Source organism: Silurus aristotelis (genome assembly GCF_946808225.1).
Source record: "Silurus aristotelis genome assembly, chromosome: 22".
In the NCBI taxonomy this organism is placed as follows: domain Eukaryota; kingdom Metazoa; phylum Chordata; class Actinopteri; order Siluriformes; family Siluridae; genus Silurus; species Silurus aristotelis.
The window spans coordinates 4675078-4702969 of record NC_139595.1 but is presented as its reverse complement, the minus strand read 5'-3'; the positions used below and the strand labels follow the sequence as shown (position 1 = coordinate 4702969).

The 27892-nt window shown below is 38.9% G+C and overlaps 1 protein-coding gene across 2 annotated transcripts in view; it reads left to right on the top strand.

The window, feature by feature from the left end:
• Nucleotides 1-27892, top strand: part of ncana (neurocan a) — a 97139-nt gene that overhangs the window by 53111 nt on the left and 16136 nt on the right. For both annotated transcript variants that reach the window (XM_083526280.1, XM_083526281.1), the window contains 2 exons: nt 1232-2008; nt 16788-16892. In XM_083526280.1, the coding sequence (XP_083382406.1) occupies nt 1232-2008; nt 16788-16892 (882 nt within the window). The remainder of the gene's footprint in view (nt 1-1231; nt 2009-16787; nt 16893-27892) is intronic.

Genomic DNA, 27892 nt, shown 5'->3' with positions numbered 1-27892 from the left:
CCAAGTTCTGGTTTAATATGTAAGCTTGGATTTCTTTCCTCTCACTTAATTAGTACATGTACCAGACTTGGCCTGAAATTTAACCATCAATGTTTAAAGGCCAGTGGAAAGATAGGCAATGTCTTGTACATTATTGAAATCGCTTTCAACATTATTTGTGACCGCTTACTCTCTCAGACTTGGTAAGATCATTGAATTTGGGCTATGGAAAAAAGAAAAATACACCCTTCAGTTATCTCAGTGAGTTTATTGACACTCGTATACAAAGTGATATTGTTTGTTACAATTGAAAAGTCATGTATTTCAAAGGATTTGCTTTACTTAAGACCCAATTGAATGATCAACGCGTGTTGTTATTGAAATATTGACCTGCCTAGCGAATTGATAGCAATTAAATTTAATTGGTTTGAATCTCCGGCGCAAGGGAGCTTGCAAACAAACTCGGCTCTGCATGCTGGCAAAGACGTCTGCTCATGTAATGCATGTTTAATTTATAAACTTGCTAATTGAAGGCAGGGCTCTACAATGATTAGTCGCAAATGGGAGCAATAATTGAATGATTTAAGTGGTTGGAAAAGGCTGAAGTTGGTTGCTAATGTGTTCCATTCAAATGGAACAAGAAATAGTGTGCTTCAAATAATTAATTTTTCCAACTTTTTTTATTTTATTTATTTTTTTGGCAGCTACAGTTTTGTTGGTGTTTCATAGTCTTGCTAGGTAGACTTTTAGCTGTAACTAGAGGGTAGCTGAAAGGCCACAAAGCACTTACTTTTACAGACAGAGGCCATATTTGTAGCATATGGAATATATTTTGAGATATTTTGAGTCTGTCTTTTTCCCCCTGCAACTCTGCTGAGAGAAACACTAGAGAAACAGAAGTGCACAAACACATATGCATGCTAATTATCCACCTGGCTAATGGTGATGACTTATTAATGCATCTAAACATCTTTAAACCGAAGTCCTTCCTGCTTTGTAATCAACCTAGATGCAGGTCTAATGATATCTTAATAATCCTAATGATATCTCGCTCCCTTTCTTTCTAAGGAATACCACAATGAAATTCTTTTGCGGAAACATTTATTTCTGCTTATGCACATGTACTATTAATAAATTAGTATCTGCCAATGATAGAAATTGGGTTTTACTGTATTGGTTGTTGCCATAGTTTAATGACAGGTGTCTTTGTATCTGGATAATACTAGCTGTTGCTTTGTTTGTCTCTCTGCAGGACAGATATCATGGTGGTCGCATACCTGGTTCAACCAATTTTCTACAACAGAAGACAAAAAGACCGCTTCCCCTCAGCTCGAGAACACAGGCACCTCATCGGCAACCCCGGTTGAGACCACCAGAGAAGTCCTGGAGCAAAGCATGACCACAGCTACAGGAGAGTGGGCAGTCGTGACTGAGGTTTTCCAACTTGGAAGCTTGACAACTGAAACAGAGAAAGAAACTGTGCCATCTGTAGTTTCACTCAAAAAAGAAGAAGAAGAAGAAATAGAAGATAAGGAGAAAGTGATTGGGCTTCCAGAAGAGGAGTTTAGAGAGCACAGGAGGACAGAAGAGGAGGGTAGCTCCTGGGGGGATGTGGACCTGTCCGAAAGTACCACCAAAGCCCTAACAACAGGGCAAGTTTTAACTAGTACATCGCCTAACATCAGAGTTACTGTAGCTACAACGACACCACAAGTTGAAGAGTTGACAGCTGCTGAGGCTCGAGGAGAGATCCAGTATGAACCCATGACCACAGTAAGGCAACCTGAGCAAAGAAACACCACCATGCTTGTCTCCACAACTTGGGCTGCTTCTGAAAAGGAGGAAGAAGCTCAGACCACCTTGATTCCTGATCTTTCAACTTCGCCTTCTCAAAGCATGACAGAAAGTGGAGTCATCTCTCCCACAGCTTCAGATGAGTACCATCTGTCAATCTTTGGCTCCCTGTTGCCTGGCAACCCAGAGAGCGGCCTTGGCAACTCCGATTCCAGCAGGAACAATGAATCTGAAGGTATGTCTGGCTGTCTTTCTCTCTCCTTTTGCTTTCAATTAGACCTTAATTTGGCCAAAATTGCTGATTTAATGGAGCAACTTGTGCACTTCAGAGTGAGGTCTTCACACGCACAAAAAAAAATAAAGACGCCTAAAAGCTGGAATACATATGCTTAATAAATTCCCTGCGATATCATTATGTCTGACAGCTGAAAAGTCACATTTCATGTTCCCTCCACGCTCTCCTTTTTGAGAACATCTGCCTGCTTTTGGAAAGGAAAAAAAGGCATTGAAAACCAGCGGTATTGACAATCTGTTGGCAGCTATTAGCTGTCACCCACTTGTGTGCAGTTGGGCAAAAAATAAATAAATAAAAATGCACTAAAACCCCAATGGGATAAATATCTCATTAAGCCCAGAGTAATTACTGTTGATAAGGCAGCTCTCATAAAGCACTCTATAATACAGCTTGAATACTGGATATTATATTACAGAACATGGCGACGCACTAAACATGCACATACTGGGCCAAATGAGACGCGCTCAGAGCCTGAGAGCTTTTGAGAACATGGGGGGGGGGGGGGACTTTCCGAAAGCAAACAGAACTCTCTTCAGTACTCCCTCCAGACTTCATGCCAGCAGCATTCAACTCTACTAGTCATCCTTCAAACCCAAATTAGAAATCTCTGTCTCCCAGGCCAGGTTGTATTACAGCAACAACAAAAGACTTCCAACGTGAGCTGTTAAAAGGGCTGAAAGCAATCAATGCTTCCTGAATGTAGTGAGTGTATGAACTCATTAGACTTTGAGTACAATAGTATATTTTGTGGAGCTGCCTTTCTGATCGGAAATCAATCGGAATTATGTCTGAAGAATATCATATCACCCTTCATATTGCTTAGCTATTGTTCATAGAAAACCATGTTCGACAATGTAAAATACATTCTAAATTCTGAAAAATACATTTATGAAAGACAGAAATACAAGATTAGACATGATCAGATTCAAGAACTAAACAGTTCACTTTCCTTTATTTTGTCTAATTGACTTCTATGTTAAAATATAAATAATACAAATGTGTTTAGCTTATGCACAATATATATATATATATATATATATATATATATATATATATATATATATATATATATATATATATATATATATATATTTGTCTTACATTTTATTGACTAATAAATAATAAGTTCAAAATTGCATTCATTAATAGTAACACCTCTCAAAGGCCATGTAATTATCAGCAAACAGATGCAGTCTGAGTTCCGCTACGAGATGAACAACTTGCCGAGAACACATACTTTTTATTCTTTTTTAAACCACTGATGAATAATTAGCACTTAAAGATGAGTTTTGCTAGGGCCATTAGCGCAAACCAAATTGGAGATATTGGAGATATCCAGTTTTTTTTTCCTCATTCAGCAGAATGAAGAAGGGGACACACACACATTCACACATACACACACCAACAGATTTTGTCCTCTCTGTCAAAGTCATAAGTTGAATCCAAAATGAGGCTTTGCTAGCAAATCGAGATTCGCACAAAAGCATCCATTAAGGAAGAATATTCCTCCAAATGCTTCATACTGCTGCCATCCAATCTTTTTATTCCAACTCCCTTAGTCTCTCTTCCTTTCACACACACACACACACACACACACACACACACACACACACACACACACACACACACACACACACACACACACACACACACACACACACACATATACGGTATATGAAAAATAATGAATACACCTCTTAATAACATCATTATGTTGCCAAGGCTGTCGAGAACTCACCGATCGCTGCATCACAGACAGGTATCTCATACAGCGAGAATAAATGCCATTACTAAAGCAAGAAACCCAATTAACAAAATTCCACAACTCTCCTTTCACTGCAGCCACAGCTGCACTGCAGCTCTTTCTGCACTTCATCTCTAGCAGAAGCATTTATTTTAACCTCATATAATGAAAAAAAATCACAGTCCTTCCTGGTTTTTCCATGCATTTTTGTGAATTTTTTTTATGCATTACGGTTTTCCAAGGGATTTGACATTAATGTTGTGTGTTTTTGGGCAAATTCTATGGGAATGAAAATGCAAAAGTATAAAGGTTTCAAGGGAAAGCTTAACAGTTGTTTTACACTGTTTTGGCCGAGCTTTCCTCGTGATGTTCGGGTTTTCTTTAAAAATTCCGTCTTTTAAATGTAATTTTAAGCGTATCACTGACCAAACAAATGTCTTCTCCTTTGTCAGTCATTGTGGAATGAAAAAACAGCTATTAAATCCACACAAATATATTCGAGCTTGTGCAGTTTGCTAGAGATGCGGGTTGCGAGCTCTGACTAGTGCACTCTCTGACCATCCAATCAAAGAACATGTAAATGCCGAAGCTATTGGATGCCTGTTAGATGTCCTTAGAGTTGACAACTCGCAATCTTATTGGTTATAGCAACAGCCTACAAGCAACATGTATTGTACAGTATCCACAATTTTCAGTGTGAAGAGCTTATGGCTTGTCACCCTGGAAACACGTGATGTGATGGCTGAAATCTGATTGGATAGAAATCCTAACCTAAAATTACACTTGGAAACTTGGATACATTTTAAAGTATTCACTGTGCAGCTTGTATAGCAGTACATATTTGCTGTCCTCTGAAATAACTTAACATACAGTCATTATTATAAAAATAGAAGGCAATAAAACTCTGAGCGAACATGTCAAAACTGTGACAAAAGTGTCAACAATTTGTGTGAGAACCATTGTTATCTAGCACTGCCTTAAAAGGTTCTTGCTGGGATCCTCTTTCACTCCTTCATAATGACATCACAGAGCTGCTGGATGTTGCACACAGGGGCTCAGTAGGGTTCAGGTCTGGAGACATGCTCCATCACCTTCACCTTCAGCAAGGCAGTTTTTATCTTGGCAGTGTGTTTGTGGTTGTTATTATGTTGGCAACCTGCCGTTCAGCCCAGCTTCATCATTGCATCATGTTCTGCTTCAGAATGTCAGAGTAAATGTTGGAATCCATGTTACACTCAATGAACTGCAGCACCACAGTACCAGCAGCATTCATGCAGCCCCAGACCATGATGCTGCCACCACCATGCATGACAGTAGGCAAGACATAAGTTTCTTGTTACTGTTTGTGATCTTCCTTATGAGCCAGATTCAGAAGAGGCACCCTATGGGATGACAGACCTGCAAAGTGATGCAGTGTACGGCTTACGGTCTGAGCACTGACAAGTGGACCTTTCGTTTCTGCAACCTCTAAAGCCATGCTGGCAGCATTCATGCATCTGTATTTTGAAGGCAGATTCTGCACCTGACGCACAGCATGAGAACTTACCTTTTTTGATGGACCCTTACAAGGCCTGTTCTGAGTAAATCCCATCTTAGAAAACCTCTGCATGACCCTGACCACTGCACTGTACCTCAGTTTTAGGGTGTTACAGATCTTCTTATAGCCTTGGCATCCTTGTGAAGAAAAACAATTCTAATTCCTAAATCTTTAATGAGTTCTTTGCCAAGATGTTAAACATCCAGTGGTCAGTATGAGAGAATTGTACTCAAAGCACCAGATTCTTCTAATACAAGATACACACATGTGTATGGTCCTGTTATACAGACAAAAACATGAACATGAAGAATAAGACATGTGGCTTTGCATGATAACATGACGTACAGCTGTTATCCCTTAGGGTGTACTCACTTTTGTTTGCCAGGTATTTAGACAATTATGGCTGTATGTTGAGTTATTTATAAAGGACAGTAAATCTGTACTGATATACAAACTGCACATTGATACCCGGAAATATATCCAAGTTTGATTTCTATAGTATTGTCCCTTGAGAAGATATACTAATAAGGTTGCTGAAATGTAAGGGGGGTACTCAGTTTTGTGAAATACTGTGTGTACATACAATATATTTATATATACATACACAAACAGACCCACACAGACATACACACTTTCTTTGATGCCCTAATAGCAGCCCTTTCAGCTCATTTCTCTAAAGCTTCTCTGTCCATCTATATAAGCCCTATACACACATGCAGAAGCCTCATGCTCCTTAATGTCCTCCAAGTGGGAATTTTTCCTTTCATAAAGGTCAGCCCTGACATAACACAATGGCTGGAGGCTACAATATCAAATCCTACATATCATCATCATCATCATTTTTAGCCAATCTTGGCAGCTCCTGTCACGACCTCCCTGGCTGGTTTGCTTGGAAAAATTTATCTTGAGGATGTTCTAGCCTGTAATGTGGGCTTGGGTGCTGGCTGATTGATTCTTTCAGTCGGTTCAGTTTAGAGAAAGTCAGCGTAAATGAGGTCGAGCCGCTCTCTAGCAACTGTCAGCTCTGTTTATAGGGCCTGCTTTGACCTTGTGTGTTACATCAGACTTCAGTCAATGCACTCTGGTGGAAGGGTTGGGCCATCAGATCCTGAAAAGAAACACACACCCACACACAAACACACACACCGCTCACACAAACACTACATTGTTCTTCTGTCTTAGCCGTCTTTCTGTATTGTGTCTACAAGCCATGTAGTGACATCAGCTTTAGAGAAGTCCATAAATCTGTTGGTGCTGTCCATTTCACTTCTTCTACCCTCCCTGTGACTGGGCTGATTGTCTGGATTTTGACTGAAAGTGTGTCTGTGTGATGCGAGTGGCGTGGTGTACTAATTCCTGTTCGAATTGGAATTACTTGATCAATGAGAGCAGAATGGAATTTGTATTCGCCTCGACACATATAGTGAAGTACACTAAAATTGTGAGACGCTCAATAATGTCTGACTGACTGTACATCAGAGGCAGGGGGGTTAATTCATTACTGAATGTGTAAGGAAATATAACAAAGTCACCACATGATCTGGACAAATATATCGATAAGTGCAATGCGCTTGTGCATTTGTCCCAGATGTTAGTAGAAGCAGTGATTAAAGAAGGGTTGAATTTAAGCATTTGAGGTACAATCGGCAGCCAGCCCATCTTGGCATTGAATAACACTGCCATCAACACTTGTATGGTAGTTGCAGTACGAAAGCTCAGAGTTAGTAAAATGCAGTCGTGTTGTATCATGTCACAAAATAGAAGCATTATTAGTAATTAATGGACAAATAAAATGTAAATAAATATCACCTCTTCTGCAAAATAAATAAACCACAGCAGAGAAAAGGGCTGTGCAAACGTTCATTGTCAATTAACATTTAGTGATGTAAAAAGTACATATAATGAATCATCATCTTCTTCTTTTGGCTTCTCCCATTAGGGGTCACCACAGCGGATTATCTGTCTCCATACCCCTCTGTCCTCTACATCTGCCTCTTTCAACCCAACTACCTGCATGTCTTCCCTCACCACATCCATATACCGCCTCCTTGGCCTTCCTCTTTTCCTCCTTCCTGGCGGCTCCATCCTCAGCATTCTCCTACTGATATACCCCATGTCCCTCCTCTGCACATGTCCAAACCATCTCAATCTTGCTCCTTCCCTCCAAAACGTCCTACATATGCTGTCGCTCTAATAAACTGATTTCTAATCCTGTTTATCCTCGTCACGCACAGCGAAAACCTCAACATCTTCACCTCTGCTACCTCCAGCTCCACCTCCTGTCTTTTACTCAATACCACTGTCTCTAATCCATACAACATCACAGGTCTCACCACAGTCCTATAAATTTTCTCTTTCACTCTTACAGATACTCTTCTATCACAAATCACTTCTGCCACTCTTCTCCACTCACTCCACCCTGCCTGCACTCTTTTCTTCACACATATAATGAATCATAAATGTTGTTAAATAGGGAGTAAATGTTGCTTATAACTGTGATACTCAGAAAAACTAGAAAGTAAACAGAAAAATTACTTAAGTACAGTAACGAAGTACATTTACTTAAATATTTTACACCACTGCCTTAGACAAAACATTTATCGTAATACACAATGTTTGCCTGAAGATAAAAATGCTTGTGTAACATTATAAATAAATATCAAAAATATTAAATAATAAAATAATTGTTTCATGATTTAAGCAAATTTGAAATGACTTTATGACAGTTCTCATGGCAGCTGCTCACCACTGGGTATGAAAATGAACAGCATTGTAGAAGCTACTTTACTTAGTTCACTATATCTTCTGGAGAGGGTTGTTTTGGAAGCACCTAATTATCTTTATATAATTAGAAAATGTGTATTTACTTAAAATACAAATTACAAATAAAATAAGTTAAACAACGTTTTACATTGTTCTATAATTGCATGGATACTTGAATCAGTGAACTGTTGATAACCTCAACAATGAAGGAACTGTAATAAATGGACATTTGGTGTCACCCAGATGAAGAGATTGTTTACTCTCAGTGTTTATTCCTCATACAATATTAAGGAGTTTTTCCTTGCTGATGTCACCACTGTATAAAATACTGAAGCGGTATTTCTGATGCGGAAATGTATATGTCCATGTCCATGCCTATGGTTAAAAGCTCTATACAAATTTTAACTGAACAGAATAGTATTACCATATTTACAAACAGAACATTGTTTTTGTCAGTCCTCAAATATATATATACAGTACAGACCAAAAGTTGGGACACACCTTCTCATTCAAAGAGTTTTCTTTATTTTCATGACTATGAAAATTGTAGAGTCACACTGAAGGCATCAAGGGCTATTTGACCAAGAAGGAGAGTGATGGGGTGCTGCGCCAGATGACCTGGCCTCCACAGTCACCGGACCTGAACCCAATCGAGATGGTTTAGGGGTGAGCTGGACCGCAGAGTGAAGGCAAAAGGGCCAACAAGTGCCAAGCATCTCTCAGGAAACTCCTTCAAGACTGTTGGAAGACCATTTCAGGTGACTACCTCTTGAAGCTCATCAAGAGAATGCCAAGAGTGTGCAAAGCAGTAATCAAAGCAAAAGGTGGCTACTTTGAAGAGCCTAGAATATGACATTTTTCAGTTGTTTCAAACTTTTTTGTTATGTATATAATTCCATATATAATTCCACGTGTTAATTCATAGTTTTGATGCCTTCAGTGTGAATCTACAATTTTCATAGTCATGAAAATAAAGAAAACTCTTTGAATGAGATGGTGTGTCCAAACTTTTGGTCTGTACTGTGTGTATATATATATATATATATATATATATATATATATATACAGTGAGGAAAATAAGTATTTGAACACCCTGCTATTTTGCAAGTTCTCCCACTTAGAAACCATGGAGGGGTCTGAAAATGTCATCGTAGGTGCATGTCCACTGTGAGAGACATAATCTAAAAAAATAAATCCAGAAATCACTATATATGATTTTTAAACTATTTATTTGTATGATACAGCTGCAAATAAGTATTTGAACACCTGTCTATCAGCTAGAATTCTGACCCTCAAAGGCCTGTTAGTCTGCCTTTAAAATGTCCACCTCCACTACATTTATTATCCTAAATTAGATGCACCTGTTTGAGGTCGTTAGCTGCATAAAGACACCTGTCCACCCCATACAATCAGTAAGAATCCAACTACTAACATGGCCAAGACCAAAGAGCTGTCCAAAGACACTAGAGACAAAATTGTACACCTCCACAAGGCTGGAAAGGGCTATGGGGTAATTGCCAAGCAGCTTGGTGAAAAAAGGTCACCTGTTGGAGCAATCATTAGAAAATGGAAGAAGCTAAACATGACTGTCAATCTCCCTCGGACTGGGGCTCCACGCAAGATCTCACCTCGTGGGGTCTCAATGATCCTAAGGAAGGTAAGAAATTAGCCCAAAACTACACGGGAGGAGCTGGTCAATGACCTGAAAAGAGCTGGGACCACAGTTTCCAAGGTTACTGTTGGTAATACACTAAGACGTCATGGTTTGAAATCATGCATGGCAAGGAAGGTTCCCCTGCTTAAACCAGCACATGTACAGGCACGTCTTAAGTTTGCCAATGACCATTTGGATGATCCAGAGGAGTCATGGGAGAAAGTCATGTGGTCAGCTGAGACCAAAATAAAACTTTTGGGTCATAATTCCACTAAACGTGTTTGGAGGAAGAAGAATGATGAGTACCATCCCAAGAACACCATCCCTACTGTGAAGCATGGGGGTGGTAGCATCATGCTTTGGGGGTGTTTTTCTGCACATGGGACAGGGCGACTGTACTGTATTAAGGAGAGGATGACCGGGGCCATGTATTGCGAGATTTTGGGGAACAACCTCCTTCCCTCAGTTAGAGCATTAAAGATGGGTCGAGGCTGGGTCTTCCAACATGACAATGACCCGAAGCACACAGCCAGGATAACCAAGGAGTGGCTTTGTAAGAAGCATATCAAGGTTCTGGTGTGGCCTAGCCAGTCTCCAGACCTAAACCCAATAGAGAATCTTTGGAGGGAGTTCAAACTTCGTGTTTCTCAGCGTCAGGCCAGAAACCTGACTGATCTGGAAAAGATCTGTGTGGAGGAGTGGGCCAAAATCCCCCCTGCAGTGTGTGCAAACCTGGTGAAAAACTACAGGAAACGTTTGACCTCTGTAATTGCAAACAAAGGGTACCGTACCAAATATTAACATTGACTTTCTCAGGTGTTCAAATACTTATTTGCAGCTGTATCATACAAATAAATAGTTAAAAAATCATACATTGCGATTTCTGGATTTTTTTTTTTAGATTATGTCTCTCACAGTGGACATGCACCTATGATGACAATTTCAGACCCCTCCATGATTTCTAAGTGGGAGAACTTGCAAAATAGCAGGGTGTTCAAATACTTATTTTCCTCACTGTATATATATATATATATATATATATATATATATATATATATATATATATATATTTTTTTTTTTTTTCTTTTTGAGTCATTTTGACATCTTGTGTGCGACATCCAAGGCGACGTTTTCCACAAAGAAAAAGAAAAAACCCACCTTGTTAATTTGGTGAAAAAAATAGATGTTATTACATGAAGTTGACATTCATTTTTCTTGAAAATCTTTTTTTATGTTCTTCTCTGGAATGATTATCATTCGCTGCACATTTTTCTCTCCATTTGTATTTTTGGATGATAAATGCAAGTGTGTCATATGACACCTTACATTTATTCCCTGTCAAGCCGTACCCAGGTTCTTCCAACATCAGAAGGTACGTATTTGAACATGTGCGGTGGGAAAACCAGTCAGGTTGCCTAAAGATGCCTGAAGCCAAACGAGGCATTTCGGTGAATGGCATGCTTTGATAAAGTTATTAGATCGTCAAGTGATGTATAGGAGCGGGTGTAAGTCTAATCGAATCAGGATGTAATCGACTGCTGACTGTCAAATCGGTTGGTGCTGCTGCACCACAGTGGGTGTGGAGGCTTCAAATGTCATTTTCTCGCTCTTTACATTTAAAAATTACAACTTTTTTTAGTACAGCAAATAGAAATTGTCGACTTCACTATCCAAAGGGTTTTTTTTCCAGGCATTTCACTTTGCACTGACTGCTACATTTTGTAGTGTCGGGTGTAATGTCTACATGACACACTATTGAGTATGTTGATGGAAAAGCAACCAAACTCTGGTGACTGATTTCTTGCGTTGTGTGTATGTGGTGTTTCTAACATCACCTAGTCCTCTTACCCAAAAGCCAATCACTGGAATTATGTAAATTCTTTAGTGGGTGAATAATCCTGTCCAGTGAAAGTGATGTGTGAGCGTGTGTGTATTAAGACTGCTAGGCTCATTAGGCGATGTGGCGAGAGCACATAACGAGCCAATTAAAGCCCAGGGTGCCGCTTGCCACTTAAAGAGGCGAGGGGCTTCTAATTAACGCCGGGAGGCGACCGGGCAGATAAGGAAAAACGTGTGAGGATGGGGTGGGGGTAAGGAGGGGTGTGGAGGAGATGGAGGAACAAGGGAGTCAGGGCTCTTACGCAGTGATGCGGTTTCTATGGCGATGGAGCCGCAGAGCATCGAATGTGGTCTTCTGAGTTTGTCAAGCACAGTGAGAGGATAAGGAAAAGATGAGGGGGATGGCAAAAGGAACGAGGAACAAAAAAAAAAAAAAACAGGACCGTAAATGTGCCAAATCAAGGGGTTTTAACTTGTCTTGCCAGGCAAATGCGAGATGGACGCTGTGAAAAAAAAATAACACAAAACAATTTTCAAAAGTAACAGTGATGAATTGCAAGTGGAATGCATTTTCATGAACAAATAAATCAGATTGAGTCATTTGACTGATTATGTTTCCAGTAGATCAGCCACTAAAGTAACACAAAAAGCCTGCATTTCAAAAGTGTCCTTTCAGCTAAAAGCTCTTTTTAAAATCTCTCTCTCTCTCTCCTCTCTCTCTCTCTCTTTCTTTCTTTCTATCGTGTCCCAGAATGTTAATGTTTGCTTCGGCTTCCAGTGACAATCAACATTATATAAACAAAAGTTTATGGACAACAGATCATATAATTTGTATGTGCTTTTTGAACATCCCATTCCACATATTGTCCCTATTTGCAGATTTGTGCTCATTCAACCACAAGGGTGTTAGTAAAGTCAGGTACTGATTTAGGTGAGGTGAGGAGGCCTGAGGTACAGTCAGCATTTCAATTCTTCCAAACGGTGTTCATTATAGTTGAGATCAAAGCTCTATAGCAGCCACTCAAGATCTTCTACTCCAAACATTCATTCATTTTCTCCCGCTTATCCGTAATTCGGGGGCAGCAGTATAAGCAGGCCCCCGCCTTCGACTGCTGCCCAATCCTCACAGCACCGTCCCTTACGGTCCCTCCTGCAGGTGGTGAGCCCACGGGAAGGTGGCCCCACGTCACTCCGACGTCACGGACCTTGATATTTCCCTTGTAAGGGACCCCCGGAGCATAGAGGGTTAAAGGCCTTGCTCAAGGGCCCAAGAGTGGCAGCTTGGCGATACCGGGGCTTGAACCCCAGACCTTCCGATCGGCAACCCAGCGCCTTAACCGCTGGAGCCACCACTCCCCTGTCCCCATATGTCTTGCATATCTTAATGGAGCTGGCTTTGTGTGCAGTGGCATTGCCATGCTAGAATAGGTTTGGGTCTTCTATACAATTGTGCAGCTAATAATTTGTGGAAGAGCCACCTAATGCAGGAACAGTCGGGTGTCCCAATACTTTTGTCCATATAGTGGATTTGTGTGAGTGTACTTTTGCCTTTACAGCTCTTTTAACTCAAACAAACAAATTTCCCAATACTATAAATGGAAACTTTTTGCCACTTCAAACTTTAAAGCGCAATAAAAACCTGCTAAGCTAATTATTTGCCTAACGTTTATTACTGGCTCTTTGCTTTACTTCCCCCATCATTAAAAACATCAGCATTTTCAAACCAGGCCGTTCTTCTAAAACGTAATCCGATCTAGCGAGAGAAGGATGGGCGGTGATTCGAAACAGGACAAAGCACAGAGTAACCTGGAGAAATAGATGAGCAGATAGAAGGAGAAAGGCAATTAAGTGTTGAGCTATTCATCTTCAATAGTCTCTGAAGAGAACAGGGGTCGAGGTGTTCATTAAAGTGAATCGCCGGGACACAGCTGAGCTCAGCGTGAGGCATTACATCACTAGCAAGCAGCACAGTGCGTCTGTGCTATCTTTTAATACCTCACCTGGTATATCGGGTAATGTATCGAGCACAAGGTGAAGAAGGTCCTAAGATCCTAAAAGTTCCTAAAATCTCCTAAAATCCAGTAAGCACCAAATGACCAGACACTATTATTTAACCCCAAAGGCCTTTATAATACCCTGTTCACACATAATACATCCTTCTTGATCGTATGTTTATTAATATATTTTATCCCGGTATTGGTACCTCTTTTTGTTTCAAAGCAGCTTTACAGAATTTAATGGTTGAGGTGAACGATGGGTATTTACCCCTGATGAGCAGCCATGGCGACTGTGGCAAGGAAAAACTCCTTTAGATGTTATGAACTCCTGTTTATGGCCTAAATATGCAAAGGTTTACTATAAATAACAATAATACAAAAGGTAGAATTAATCAATCAAACTCAAGTGTAAAGTAGCCTCAGGGGTTGTAAAGGAAAAGTACAAGAAAATTACCTCAGAATTGCAATAGATTCTAGTATAATGGCAGTTTGTATCTGATTGGGAAAAAAATAAACTTGAATACAGCAAGATCTGATCATGTGGACGATGATCCAAACATTTTTTCCCCTCAATGAGAGAAAGAATTGCACATATGATTGGAGTGTAGTTCAATATAGTGTTTATAACTGAGCAATTGTTTTTCCACTTCAATACTGGGTTGCTCACACACACAGACACACACATACACACATTTGATGATATTGAGCGATTGAGTGGAAAGTGAGTGGCAGACTTTTGAGTGCTTTTTGTGTGTTTTGTGTTTACGGGAAAAGTGGACAATGTTTTTGCCGTTCGTAAGAATCTGTAAATGAGTTTGCGGCTTTGGAGTGTGTTTCAAAATACCAATTTTCTACCAGCAGTGCTAGGGGAAAGAGCTGTCTCATTCCTGTGTGTGTGTGTGTGTGTGTGTGTGTGTGTGTGTGTGTGTGTGTGTGTGTGTGTGTGTGTCCACAATACCTGTGGACTACTACAGAAACCCTCTCAGAGACAGTGGACTAGATATTTGTTTCAGTGGCTCATAGGCTGAAGGTGGTTGTTTTGAAACAAGCTCCCACTCTCAGTTGCTCTCTCTTTCTCTCTCTCTCTCTCTCTCTCTCTCTCTCTCTCTCTCTCTCTCTCTCTCTCTGTCTCACACACACACACACACACACACACACACACACACACACACACACACACACACACAGAGTAGTTGCACTTCAAGTTGTGTAGACAGGTTTGTCACAACACAGGTCAAAAGCAGAGCACATCCAACACGCGGAGGTATATTAGAGGTTGCAGAGCACTGAACCTCTGGAAAGCCATTACAAGCCCCAGTAAGCACTGCTACCAGACCTGTCTCTGGTATGTGTTTGTTTTGTTTGGTGTGTGGGAAAGACGGAGATGCTGAACCAGAGAACAGTAATGCTTTTACTGAGACTTTGAGACAGAAAGTGCTCAGGTATTCTCTCGAAATCAACTCATTTTGACCAGAGAACTTTCTTTCCATTTTTGTTAGCATTGGCCTCTGGGATAATGGCACCACTTCCACTTTATTCCTGTTGATAAAAAGGAATCTTTTGAAACCCCACAGGTAGAAAAAACACAATCAGATTCATTTACTCACTTTGTTTCAGCTACAGTACAAATAACTGATGCTACGTGGTGGTTGTTTTTTAGACGCGAGACTTCATAATATATTACATTTATTATTTATAATTTATTAACTACATAATTATATTTATTAATGAATATATTCATATTTATTTCACTTTGCCCATTTTTATGATTTATGACCGCTGGTATAGACAGACAAATCAGGGACGAAACAAAGAACACCTGGACACAATCAGGAAGCAAACTGATAATAGAAAAAAGAGGAAGAAAACACCTTTGTTGGATGGTCTCGCTAGCATATATGATTACTTTCAAATAACAGCTTGTCTTTTTCGACACAAACATTTGAATGACACATTAGTATTTTTGAACTGTTTCTTTACACTCATTTACAAGTGTAGAATGTCCTCGAAGCCGTTTAGTTTGTGATATTTCTTTCATGTCATTCCATTACTAACCCTGAATATCTTTTCTCTTGAAATTAAAAAGACAAAAGCAAAAATGCAGAGAAATATTCCAGAGAGCATATATCAGAGAAATTGCGAGGCAGCAATTCCTCTAAACACTGACTAGTTATTGTAGATTGTGTGTAGATCTTCTGACCAGTCAGAACTGACAAAAATAATGTTTGCTCTACCATTCTTAAAAAGCCTGTTATAGTATATACATATATAGTAAAGCTGCCAATCAATTAAATCAAGCTAATATTTAATCATGATTAATCAGATAATTGTCGTAGGTTAACTCACAATAAATCGCAACTTTATCAGACATTTGCATAATTTGTCCTAAATGTACCGTATTGGAATACTTTTGAAGTTTTTAATACTGTAATCAACATGGGCATGGACAACTATGAATGCTTCATGCAAATGTATGTTTATGATAAAACCATACTCAACACAGGGCATGAAGACAAAATATTCTTGTTAATGTTATAAAGTAAATATAGTGTTTTAAATTACGTAAATCATCAGGACACCAAACTGATCTTGTGCTATGTTTCCACACGGACGGTTTTAATTGCCGGATGTGTTCATCATGGTGGATTTTGGTGCTTGATTTGAGACTTGGCGCATAAGTGAAGCAAATGTTTAGAGATAAAAATAATTTTTTTGTGGATTTTTTTTTTTTAGAGTAAAGAAAATATTTTGGGAATAAATGTGTGTTGTGTTGCAGGTTTAAATGTTGCCTCTTATAATTTATTTATATGTGTACTAAAAATAGTCAAACAGAAATATGTGCTGCGTTAATCTCGTGTTAATAAAATTAACATTAAAATTTATTTTTGCGTTTTGAATTTGTGTAACTTTGACAGCTCTATCCTTATACACATTTCTATGCTAAGTAAAGCTTGAGATAAAAAAAATAACCGATGTTTATGAGCTGTAACCGGTGAAACCTTTCAGATGTGAAAGCATCATTTGGTTTAAGAGCAGCCCTATTTCTTCTTTATTGCTGTGAGCTTGTTCAGTAGCACTGGGTCATGACAGTGTTTCTAATGTTGTCTTGGAGTCTCTTTATAACCAGTGTGTGTGTGTGTGTGTGTGTGTGTGTGTGTGTGTGTTTGCTTGTTTTGACTCTTCAGCTCAGGACAGATGCAGTTGCTTGCATGGAGGGACATGCCTCCCCCACGATGAGGGCTTCCAGTGTTTCTGCCCACAGGGATACACAGGAGAGAGCTGTGAGATCGGTCAGTTGCCTCACACACACACACACACACACACACACACACACACACACACACACACACACACACACACACACACACACACACACACATTACAGCCTGTACATTGCTCAGAGCTCACAGCAGCTACAGGCAGCCTGGATAATCTCCTCAGGCCTCCCTGTTGCCCCACACCAACAAACAAAGTGTATTAATAATCTAAGAGGATAAGTGACACGGTTGTCATTGGTAATAAAACTGACGTTCCCAATCAAGGTGAGCGTCGCTGATACTTACCGTACAAAGCAATCGAACCAAGTAATCATGCATTTATTATCATATTATATGGTAAGCAGAAGACACAGGATGGTGAGTGCTTTTAAATTTTTCCAGCTTTGCTGTCAAGTACAAATATGGGTAGGGAAATGCTTTGTGGTTGTGCTACCGAGAACACAACCAGCATTACTGGATCCAGTACGTCTGGATGTGTTTTACTCCTCTTGAACCACAACAAGCCAAGAAAAACACGATAACCATAAGCTGTTGTTCTCCTCCCTTTCTTTCTATTTTCTTTTTGGATTTGATAAGTAGAAAAAAGGCACAGAAATCTAATCAAGCCAGTTTCTAAGATAATATTTTGATCAGTTATTAGTTCAAATGAAACCAGTATCTATTCCTAGTAAGCTAAATAATAATGTTTTAAAACTAGCTAATAACATTATATAGTCAAATTAAGAACAGAAGCCATGTTTGTTAGCTAGCTAGCATAAATCTAGTTACTAGTTTTTGTTATTTGTGACATTAAAATCAATAGCCGTGTTTGTAAAATCTAGCTAACATTATGCTAATGATATATTTTGCCATAAAAATCCAGTAGGCACATTTTTAAGGCTGCTAACAGTATGATATCAGCTATATCATGTCATGGAAACCAGTATCCATGTTTGCTAGTAAGCTAGCCTTTCTACTTGCTTTCATAATCATCTCCATTAGCTTGCAGTTCTCAGCATCCTTTACCTCTTGCGGTTTTAGCATGGCAGGAATGCTATGTAGGAATCGTCAGTTGTTTGCGCACCACTGGAGCTTATTTACAGCTCAGCCTGTGCTCCTGAGGCAGCGAGAATAAATCATCCTCGGGTCCTGAACGCTCACAGCCTTCACTAATGCCTCGAATGAAACGAAAAGCTTTGCAACGACGCCACAGCATACGGTGTCTGTTTAAGGAATGCTTGCATTTCTGGTCCTCGCCTTTCAAGAAAGTTTCAAGAACGTTTTTTTTTCCCCTGTAATCACGCCGTAATTTTTGTGTATAGTAAAGCAGTGTGTGTCGAGCAAGCCGGAAAGTGGTTCAACCGTAGCAGTCGATGTGACATGACCCCTGTCATTGTTCACATGTTTATAGAAAGCGAGAGAAGTAAAAAAAATATGTGGTATGTGGTGAATCACCGAGGTCAACGGTCAAGTAGTTCATCATGAGCGAGACATAAAGATGTACATGGAGAGGTCAGGGTTGAGGATTGGAGAAGCAATCTGACTTATTGCTATTGGGCCTGGTGATTTACTGTACTGTATTCATTGTGAAAGTTCACAGTCAAAACTTGTGTTTGATGTAGTTAGTTTTGTGCTTTGTGTTTCTGTTTAATTATGTTGTTTCATGTATAACATTTGCACCAGAACCAGTAGGTTCAGAGCTAGCTTTTTTCCAACAACCATCATCTTACACTAAACTCTAAACTGCACTGATAGGACACTGATGTCTCACTAATTCTGAATAAATTTTATTGCCTGTAATCATTATGCAGTTCTCATCACAATATAATTACCGTATTTTTCGGGCTATAAGCCGCTACTTTTTTCCCACGTTTTGAACCCTGCGGCTTAAACAACGAAGCGGCTAATTTATGGATTTTTCCTGGGTTTTTCCCTGTTTCACAAACTTCAAGCCAAAAAACTGAGCGACATAACATAAGACCAATGAAATTTCCGAACGGAAATTTTTAAACGCACGACGATGCCAAATGAAAAACTCTCGAGAGAAATATTTGTGAAAGAAAGGAGGAAGACAGTGAACAATGACTTTCTTGTTAGGCTACTGTTTAGATACAAGCCGTTGTAGTGCGTTGAGTCTGGGTCATGGGAGAGCTCGCTAACTCCACTTGCAACAGAAATCATATAAGCACAGACAGGTTTCCAAAACTCGTGCTTGGCAACAGCGTAACGGGTTAGTCAAAGAAACTTAGAAATAAACATCAGAAAATAATAAGGACATATTCCTCGGCCTTGCACACATGCAGTAATACCGGAAAAATGCGGCGGAAGGCAATTACCAAAATAATGGCTCTGCTCTTAAAGAAGCCACAACATATTTTACCCGTTACACCATGTAACGGACACTGTCTTTTGTTAAAGCCTGTGTAAAGTTCATTAGTTTAAGTGTAGACACCTGCGGTTTATAGACAGGTGCGGCTTATTTATGTTTAAAATAATTCGGACAACATTCACCGTTATTTTTGAGTTATCTGTGATTCTGATGTGTCATGTGAAGTCAAAAAGAGAGAGAGAGAGAGAGAGAGAGAGAGAGAGAGCGAGAGAGAGAGAGAGACACTTGAGCGTCAAACTGAAACAGAGCTGGAGTTTATGGCTCCTGTCAAAGTGTTGTAGCTGTGCGGTCTCACCGAGTCCAACCTGTTTGCATAATGCATAAGCGGATCAATATTCATTAGGAGCAAAAGTACACCGAGGCTCGCTGAAGCTGAGGGAATGGAAAATGACCGTGGCACTCTTGGCACCGGCGTCTTGAAACCTCCTACTCCTACACTGCCGTCTCCTTCTGAGAAACCATATCGAAGTACAGCATGCGCAGCTTGTTAGGGACTCTGAAACCACGTGCCGGGAACGGAAACCAAGTGTCAAACAAAGTTCTCTCGAAAAGCCATGGCTTAACTTTACTAAAAATTTATCTTTATCTTTTTAAATACTCCATCCTGTTTGGCAGAATAGTGAATAATAGTGAATAGTGAAGTCAGTTTAATCACTTATAAACAACTGTAACCTTATAAACATGTCATAGTAAGAGTATTATAACATTCTGTTACTGAATTGGAATCTAATGAAAACATTTCCTAAGCTACATGGTTGATGTACACATTAGGTGGTACACATTAGGTTTAGATTCTCAACACTTAGGACTGATGGGTTGTCTATGTTACATGGCAAAAGTGGAACTTATTGATGAACACAGACATTGCAAGTTCATATGAACTGTATATACATGTACACAATAGATTCAACACAACTGTTGCATCAAGAACAATAACAAGTTCAAATTTTTTAGATATCATAAGAACTCAACAAGAACTAAAAAGAACTAGTCTAACTCCTCGTCTAATCTCACCAATCTAACAGTTGACTCTCTGCAAATGTTTTATGAAACGAGGACCATGCCATTTTGGTTGTATGGGGGTGCTCAATGTCTGATTTTACATAAAACTACCGTTTTTTTCTGGCTACATGCTGTTATGATAATGCTGTAAATAATATTTTTTAAAGTAAGAAAGCTTTTAATAAATATCTTTAACGTGCTTGAAAAAATCCAACCCCGCTGTGCCAGGTTTAAGGTTGACTTTCCATTAACCGTGACCGACACAGGAGCATCTTGGTGGCAGGGATATAAATATTTAACAGTGTCTGGAAGATTTTCCACAGGTATAATTTGCTCTAATTTAATTCTGTAAATTAATTTTTGATTGTTTTCCGACGCTGCGCTGTACCTAGAGCGTGCTCGCACTTTGGAGTTTTATATATTTCGGCCTTTTTCTATTAAAAATGAGTGAGAGTTAGATCTGACTGTGAGATCTGCTGGGGGCATTACGTGCAACTTATCACATCATCGGCCTTCATACTTTGAATGTAAGAGAAAGGTTTAAAGGGATATACCTAAACGATTGCTGTTTTTGTCCATCATCTATCGTGCTGTCAATACAGCCGTATTAAATCTGCACCTGGCAGCCGAGACGCTCTTGGTCCGTACAATAATGCATTTTATATGAGACCTGTTCGAGAGAGGCATCATTGTAAAACTATCCATGAAGCTTTAATAGCGCCGTATATGCCGAGGCCTCGCTCAGAGTGTTCCCTGACCTCGTAAAAGTTTCTCTCTTAAAGTCTCGCCGCATGGTTTTGCGATGACGGGTTGTACGTGTCATTGATGCTCTTGGCAGGGGTCCAGCACATTCAGACATAGAGCTACAGGCACCACCTGGTGCTCAAGCACTCCACGATTGACAGACTGACAGGAGGAAGACAGACCCGGGCACGGCCTCAAGCACATACGTGTTGTTTGAGCATGGCACAAGGAGGTTAGAGCCACCATGCTTGACAGCCTGCTAGAGAAATTGAGAGAGGTGGGGATACGCGGGGCAAAGCAAGCGATGAGGTGCCGAAAGGTTGAAACGTTTTGACAAGCATCACCATTAGAGTTTTTTTTAATGTAACTGTCATTTGTAACAGCAGCATGTGAGGAAGGAGTCCTCCAGCATTGCACGGGTCTTTCCTATGAGTCTCAGGTTTGCAATTTGTAATTATAGGGCTGGTGTAGAAAAACAGGAGGGACTGAGTCTGAACAGCAGAGAAAAATGATGCCTATGATATGTATTCGGAAGGATTGTGTTTTTGACCATGCACTTTCTTTTTAACCTTCACCCAGTGTTCTTTTTCCTTCAAGGATTTATTTATAGAGGGTTTCATACCAAGAATTGCGCACATCAGTATTTAATAGTGGCGGGTTGTTTATTAACGATACGTTCATTTTGAACGAGTCCTTAAATTGGCTCAGAAGAACGGGTAGTATCAGAAAGTGATTCGTTCATTTTCTACTGGACGTGCATGAGTAGAGCATCGCAACATCTTCATAGGTTATGTACAGGAAAAAGAATTGAGTAGTTTACCACTCGATTCTTCTAGTTCGAGTCGCTTGTTCTTTTGTCACATGACTCCCATATACGCTATGCAGTTATATATACATATATAAAAGGTTGACACTATAGTCAAGGTTTGTGTATGTAGACGTGTTGGGGATCTGCTTGTTGATAATGTAACATTTTATTTTTATTTCTGCTCAAAGGAACGAAATGAACTTATTGTTTTTATAAAAGATTTGTTACATTTTTCTTGTATATCCCAGCAATGTTTGAAAGCTGGGATCAGAGCACAGGGTCAGCCATGATACAGCACAGAGTGTTAAGGGCCTTGCTCAAGAGCCCTAAGAGTTGCAGCTTGACAGGGCTTCAACCCCTGACCTTCAATCAGTAACTCAAAGCTTTAACCACTGAGCTACCTCTTCCCAATAAGGTTCATTCACACATTTCCTGATCTTGTTGTAGCATCTTCTCGCAGCTTAAGCCCAGCACACAGCTGACTGTGTTGGACATGCACATTTTAGCAACAGCAAAGAGCTTAGAAGCTTCCAGAGCTTCTTTTCTCTATTCTCCACTTTTGTATAATAACACCGGTTCTCTGTATCAGAAATATTGTCTATGAACAGCATCAATCTTGATAGGAGCAGGTGGTTAAAAAAAAAGTTGTTTTCTACTGCAGGCCTCCCTGTGTTTTAGTAATCCTGGCAATACACACACACACACACACACACACACACACAGAACGCGTCAATCATACTTCTAAAAAAATCAGAGAAGAAACAGGCCTTGCAGCTTTGACACAGTGCGCGAAAATGTGAATTAGGTAGAAACAGGCTGAGTTATGGATTCTGCTGATGAAATCCATCTTTTCAGTTCTCAGGAGGGATCCTGCACACTGGCTCGTTATCTGAGATCAGAATTGGAAGCCAATTTAGGTGGCTTTCACGCTAGGCGTTTGTTTTTTCTCCGTGCCGGTGTGGGAAAAAAATGCCGACTCATGCAGAGCGCACACTTTTCTGTATACCCTTTGGGTATAATGCAAATTTACGAGCTACTATTATCTACCTGACTGTACTGACATCAAAGTTTACAATTTTTCTTTGTGTTCTCTATTGAAATATAAACTTTTTGACACAAATCCTCTTATAGTCACTAACTAACAACTTCTATCGGGCATTTAGTTTTTTTCCTTGGTGTTTTGTGCCGCAAAAGCATGTACAGGTTGTATAGTTTAGATTTTTTTTTTTGCCTTCTGTCTCCCTCTCATCTTGCTTTTTCTCTAATGCAGGTACCAAAACAAAGAACAAAAGGAAACAACTTCCCTACCTATGTACATCCCAAACTGCCCAAAAATACAGTGGGTGGCACTTGACTCTAACCATAGTGTGCCTAAACAGAAAACTTCTGTGTGGGGGTGTGTAGAGGTGGGCCTAAACTTCCTGTCCGCACGGGGCATTCGAGAACGGTAGTAACCGCAGGTTAACGGAGTGGATGTAAGGCTAAGTGTAAATATATATGCAGAAGAGAAGATATCGCAATTCATGGGGGGTGTAAACTACAGGGTTTGCTTACATTTACATGCTGCATAGATTTATATTTAAAAATGTTAAACTAGCCCCTTTATTCGGCATGTACTTCTGGTGGATTCTTTTTTTTCCTTTTAACTGCTAATGGATTTTTTTGTTGTTGTTCCGTAAACACTATGGAGATTCTCCGCATACTGTTGAGCATTTAGGGAGTGCTTAATAAAATAATGGCCTTGTGTTTCCCTTATTGCTCTCCAGTGTTCCAGAAAAAATTTATTATTAATTATATTGGCTATAAACAATTCTTATGTTTTTCAGTGTAGTTCCTTAAAAGTAAGCTTTGGTTGCCAGGCAACATAACCAATAATGAGCATGTTGTATGAACAATATAAATAATGAATAATGCAATATATTGCGGTGTGTGTATATGGAGGAGTTTATGGCTTCACGGCTTTGAATTAGATTTTGGAAGCAAAACTTTTCGTATTATATGCATTTATTATCCGTAAACCCTAGAGTACATTCTCAAATTAAAAAAAAGGAAATAATTTAGTCTGTAATTTTATTTGGGGAAAAAAGCAAAGATGGAAAACGGTGACATTTAAACTTCTGTAAATCATCTGTATTTTAAGACCATATGTAAAAGTATCCAGTCCAAATGTCCAATCAACCTCACATCATAATATCAATGCAACTGATTTACATTCACTCTTATTTATACTCACCTTTTTATATCCAGAATAGAATAGCCTTTATTTGTCACATTTACATTACAGCGCAGTAAAATTCTTTCTTCACGTATCCCAACTTGCTCAGGAGCTGGGGTCAGAACGCAGGGTCAGCCATGAGGGTTGAGGGCCTTGAGTGACAACTTGGCAATCCCAGGGTTCGAACCCCAGACCTTCACTCAGTAACCCAGAACCATAACCACTGAACTACCAATTTTAGATGTTTCCTTTGCTTCATGTTCTACATTGCAGGTTTCAGTTAATGTTTTTAAGTCTCGTTGTTCTTCACTGATATCAGCATCCACCTCCTCTGTTACATGGCAAGAACCAAGTTTTTTTTATTCTAAACAAAAGTAAATCAAAAACAAGCCTGCAGCTATAATGTCCATATAATATGCCAACAATTTAGTGGTTACAATTTGCAGAAGAACCACATATGGCTGGAAAAGTCACAGGGTATCTAAACTTTTGTCCAAATATTGTATTTAGAGTGTATGGTTTCCAATTTCTTTATTTCTACATGCGGCATAGATTTATATGTGTAGCTTAAGGTGTTACACCAGCTCCTTTAATCGGCATGCACCACTGTGAGGTGATGGTTGAAGGCCGTAAAGGGTCCTACAGTAGTAGTTTGGGGGAAGCATGATATTTGTAAGCTGTAATTAATGTCAAAACAGCTAAATTCAGCCAATCTTCACATTTGCCTTGCTATTTCTAAGTACACATTTGCCAATTTCCAGGCATTTATCATTTATTAGATATAAGAAACTAAAAACAGTCTGAAAACTAAAAACAAACTGATGATTTTTAGGAAACAATCCCCATTAACAACGAAATGAAAAACCCAAATACACAACGATTCATTATTCCGAAACCTATAATAACTCTGAAAGGTGACATCTTTGCTGTTGAAAGGTTTTTTTTCTCTCTCTGAGTTCCTGCTGTGTCGAGGTTCTAATATAATGTGACAGCATCGCTTGCTTCAGTAAACATTTCGCCATGCCGCTTATTCTCCCCCCTGACAGTCTAATTCCAGCTACGAGCACGCCTATTAGAGAAATCGTACCGCTGCTCTAATCTCTGTGCTCGTAGCGGCGGGAACGTTTCGGAGCACCGTCATATTTAAAGTGTTAATCTATAGTGGTGCTCTGAGACACACAAATAATAGGTACTAATCAACTGCGTGAGCCTGGATGTCGCAAAAATCGCTTGCTCGGTGGACTGAGAGGGGCACTGAAGACCTCTTTGCTTAATCAAACCCCTCTTTTGGAGGCACGCTTCAGCAGATTTGCAGCAAAAGTGATCGAGGCACAGCGTGAGAAGTCGTTGACGCATTATTAAAAAGAGGGTCGCTGGGACCAGGAGTCATTTTTTGGTTAAAATGCAGTCGAGTGCAAAAAAAAAAAAAAGAGGTAAAAAAAAAAGAAATGCAGTATGATTATTTATTTTTTTTGTGCTTCTAATTAGATCATTTATATTCAAAAAGATTAGTTTAAAATGAGTCTCACAGAGTTGATCTCGAACATGATTCCATCTGGAGACAAAACACATCGCATCGTCTCTCACATCGTCTCACATTCTCTCCCATGCTTGCTCTCACGTTTTCTGCACTTTAAAGCCTTAAAATTTAAGAATTAAACAGAGCAGCTTTTGTAAGATTTTAATATTCATGATAATAATAAATTTTAAAGTAATGTGTCCTATCTGATTTTTTAATCAAAGCCACCATATGTTTGAACGATGTTAAGCTCGCCTGTTTCCCGCTTGAATACTTCGACCTTCTGTCTCCGCCTCCACTAGGTGTTTCAAAGAAAAATAGAGTTTTGTTGTCAACCATGTTCTGAATAAAAACAATTTTGAAGTAAAATAAAAGAAATAAATCTTGACCTTGATGTGATGCTGTCAGGCTCCAGAACTGAATTGAAAAAGCAGTGTGGGATTTACAGCAGATCTGTCAGCGAGTATGAGGGATATTACAAGTTAAACAAAGCAGAAGTTGTTCAGACAATACAAAAAAAAAAGGTCTCGATGATGTTTATCGCTGACGGGACGATAAAATACATACCGATATATTATCACAGTACTGTATATTATTAAAGTCGCTTATTTTCACCAACAAATTCAGTTTAAACTGCGACATAGCATATACGTTTACATTTATGGCATCTGGCAGATGCTCTTATCCAGTGTGACTTACAGTTACCATAGCTATATAGCTGAGAAATTGAGAATCTATCAGATAATGATAAAAAAAAAATAATAATAATAATAATAATAATAATAATAATAATGTCTAATTCAATTTGTTCACGTTTGTTCATATGTTAAAAAAAACTTTGGAAGGAGCCTCTAATTTTAATTATTAGTACAATTCAGATGAAAAGAGGTGCCACAGAGGGCTTTGTGCTTCCTACTGAAGGAAAACTTCAACAACAAAAAAATAGCTTTATTTTGTTGTTCTTTTAAAATCAAGAGTGAATCAAAAGAAAGGCTGATGAAAGAACACTTTTTATAGCTGCTGTAAGGTAAGTGACAACATGCTTCACGGATGTTTCACAAAATTCAACGTAACTATGAATGGATAAAGTAAGATCGTGTTCAATAATTAATAAATTAATATTAAATATTAAAATATTTATTAATAAATATTAATATTCTAACTACTCCAATTCTGTACATTTCTTCTATTTATTTATTTTTATGTGTGGGGGCAGATGCAAGTGCAGATATTTCATTAATACTAGTGCAAATATATATATATTTTTAAAAAAGACACAGACATGAAACACACAATAACATGAACTAAACCTAGTAAACCTAAACCTGATCGAGATGGACAATCACCATTAAAGACAAACTTTAGACAAACTGTGAGGTCCAAGATGAAATTTAAGAGCTATATAAAAGTCAGATGGGAATAATTGAACAGTGCCATGTGACTAGGTCGCATGCAATGGCTAATGGGAGATGTAGTTCTGTGGGTCTAGCCATAATTTGGGCAAATTTCAGTTTTTATTTCACTGCAGTTAAGCTAGATTTTATTACATTGTCAATTTTGATGTATTCCTCAATTATTTTTTATTTTTTTTATTTCGTTTATATCATAGATCAATTGGGGGGGAAATCACTGCATGTTGTGTTGGGTGAAGTACACAAACCATGTAGTTTAGTTAAAGTAGAGATACACTCAGTGAAATATGACTCCAGTGAAAGTAAAAGTGCTCCCTTTAAACTTTCACTTGAGTAAAAGTACTATGATTTATTATGGCCAGAATGTTTCTATTATCAATTTTTTTTTATTTTTGAATCATACTTAATAAATTCAGTTTATGTGAAAAGACTAATCTAATGTTACTCTAAGCACATTAGTCTATTAATAGAAAGATATTAATGATATTGAGGAATTACATTTTCTTTCTTACTGTCCACCACGCTTGAGTATTGAATATGAATATAAATTTGAAAGTCTTATACTTTAGTACACAAATGATTAGAAGATTAGATTAAAAATATGTCTGTCATCATTCAAAATATCTTTGCTGACATTAATTATTACAGTGTTGGACGTTTCTTCAGTGTAATATTAATTCAGTTCCTGGTTGCTTTCATGGTTACATTCAGGACCCAAACAATAAAAAATGCCAAATTCGTCCATCCTCTGTAGCTCTTTTTGATTTTCTCATAGACACGAGTGCTGTTTATCAGTGAATTGTGATTGGCAGTAGACCAATAGATGCTATAAATCTGTGGTTCTGCTCTGGGATTCTGGGAAGCCCAGAGCTACTGGGCTTTTCAGGAGCAGCAGTTGATGAAGTAGGCTCATCACTTTTGGTTGTGGGGTGAGACGGGTTTGT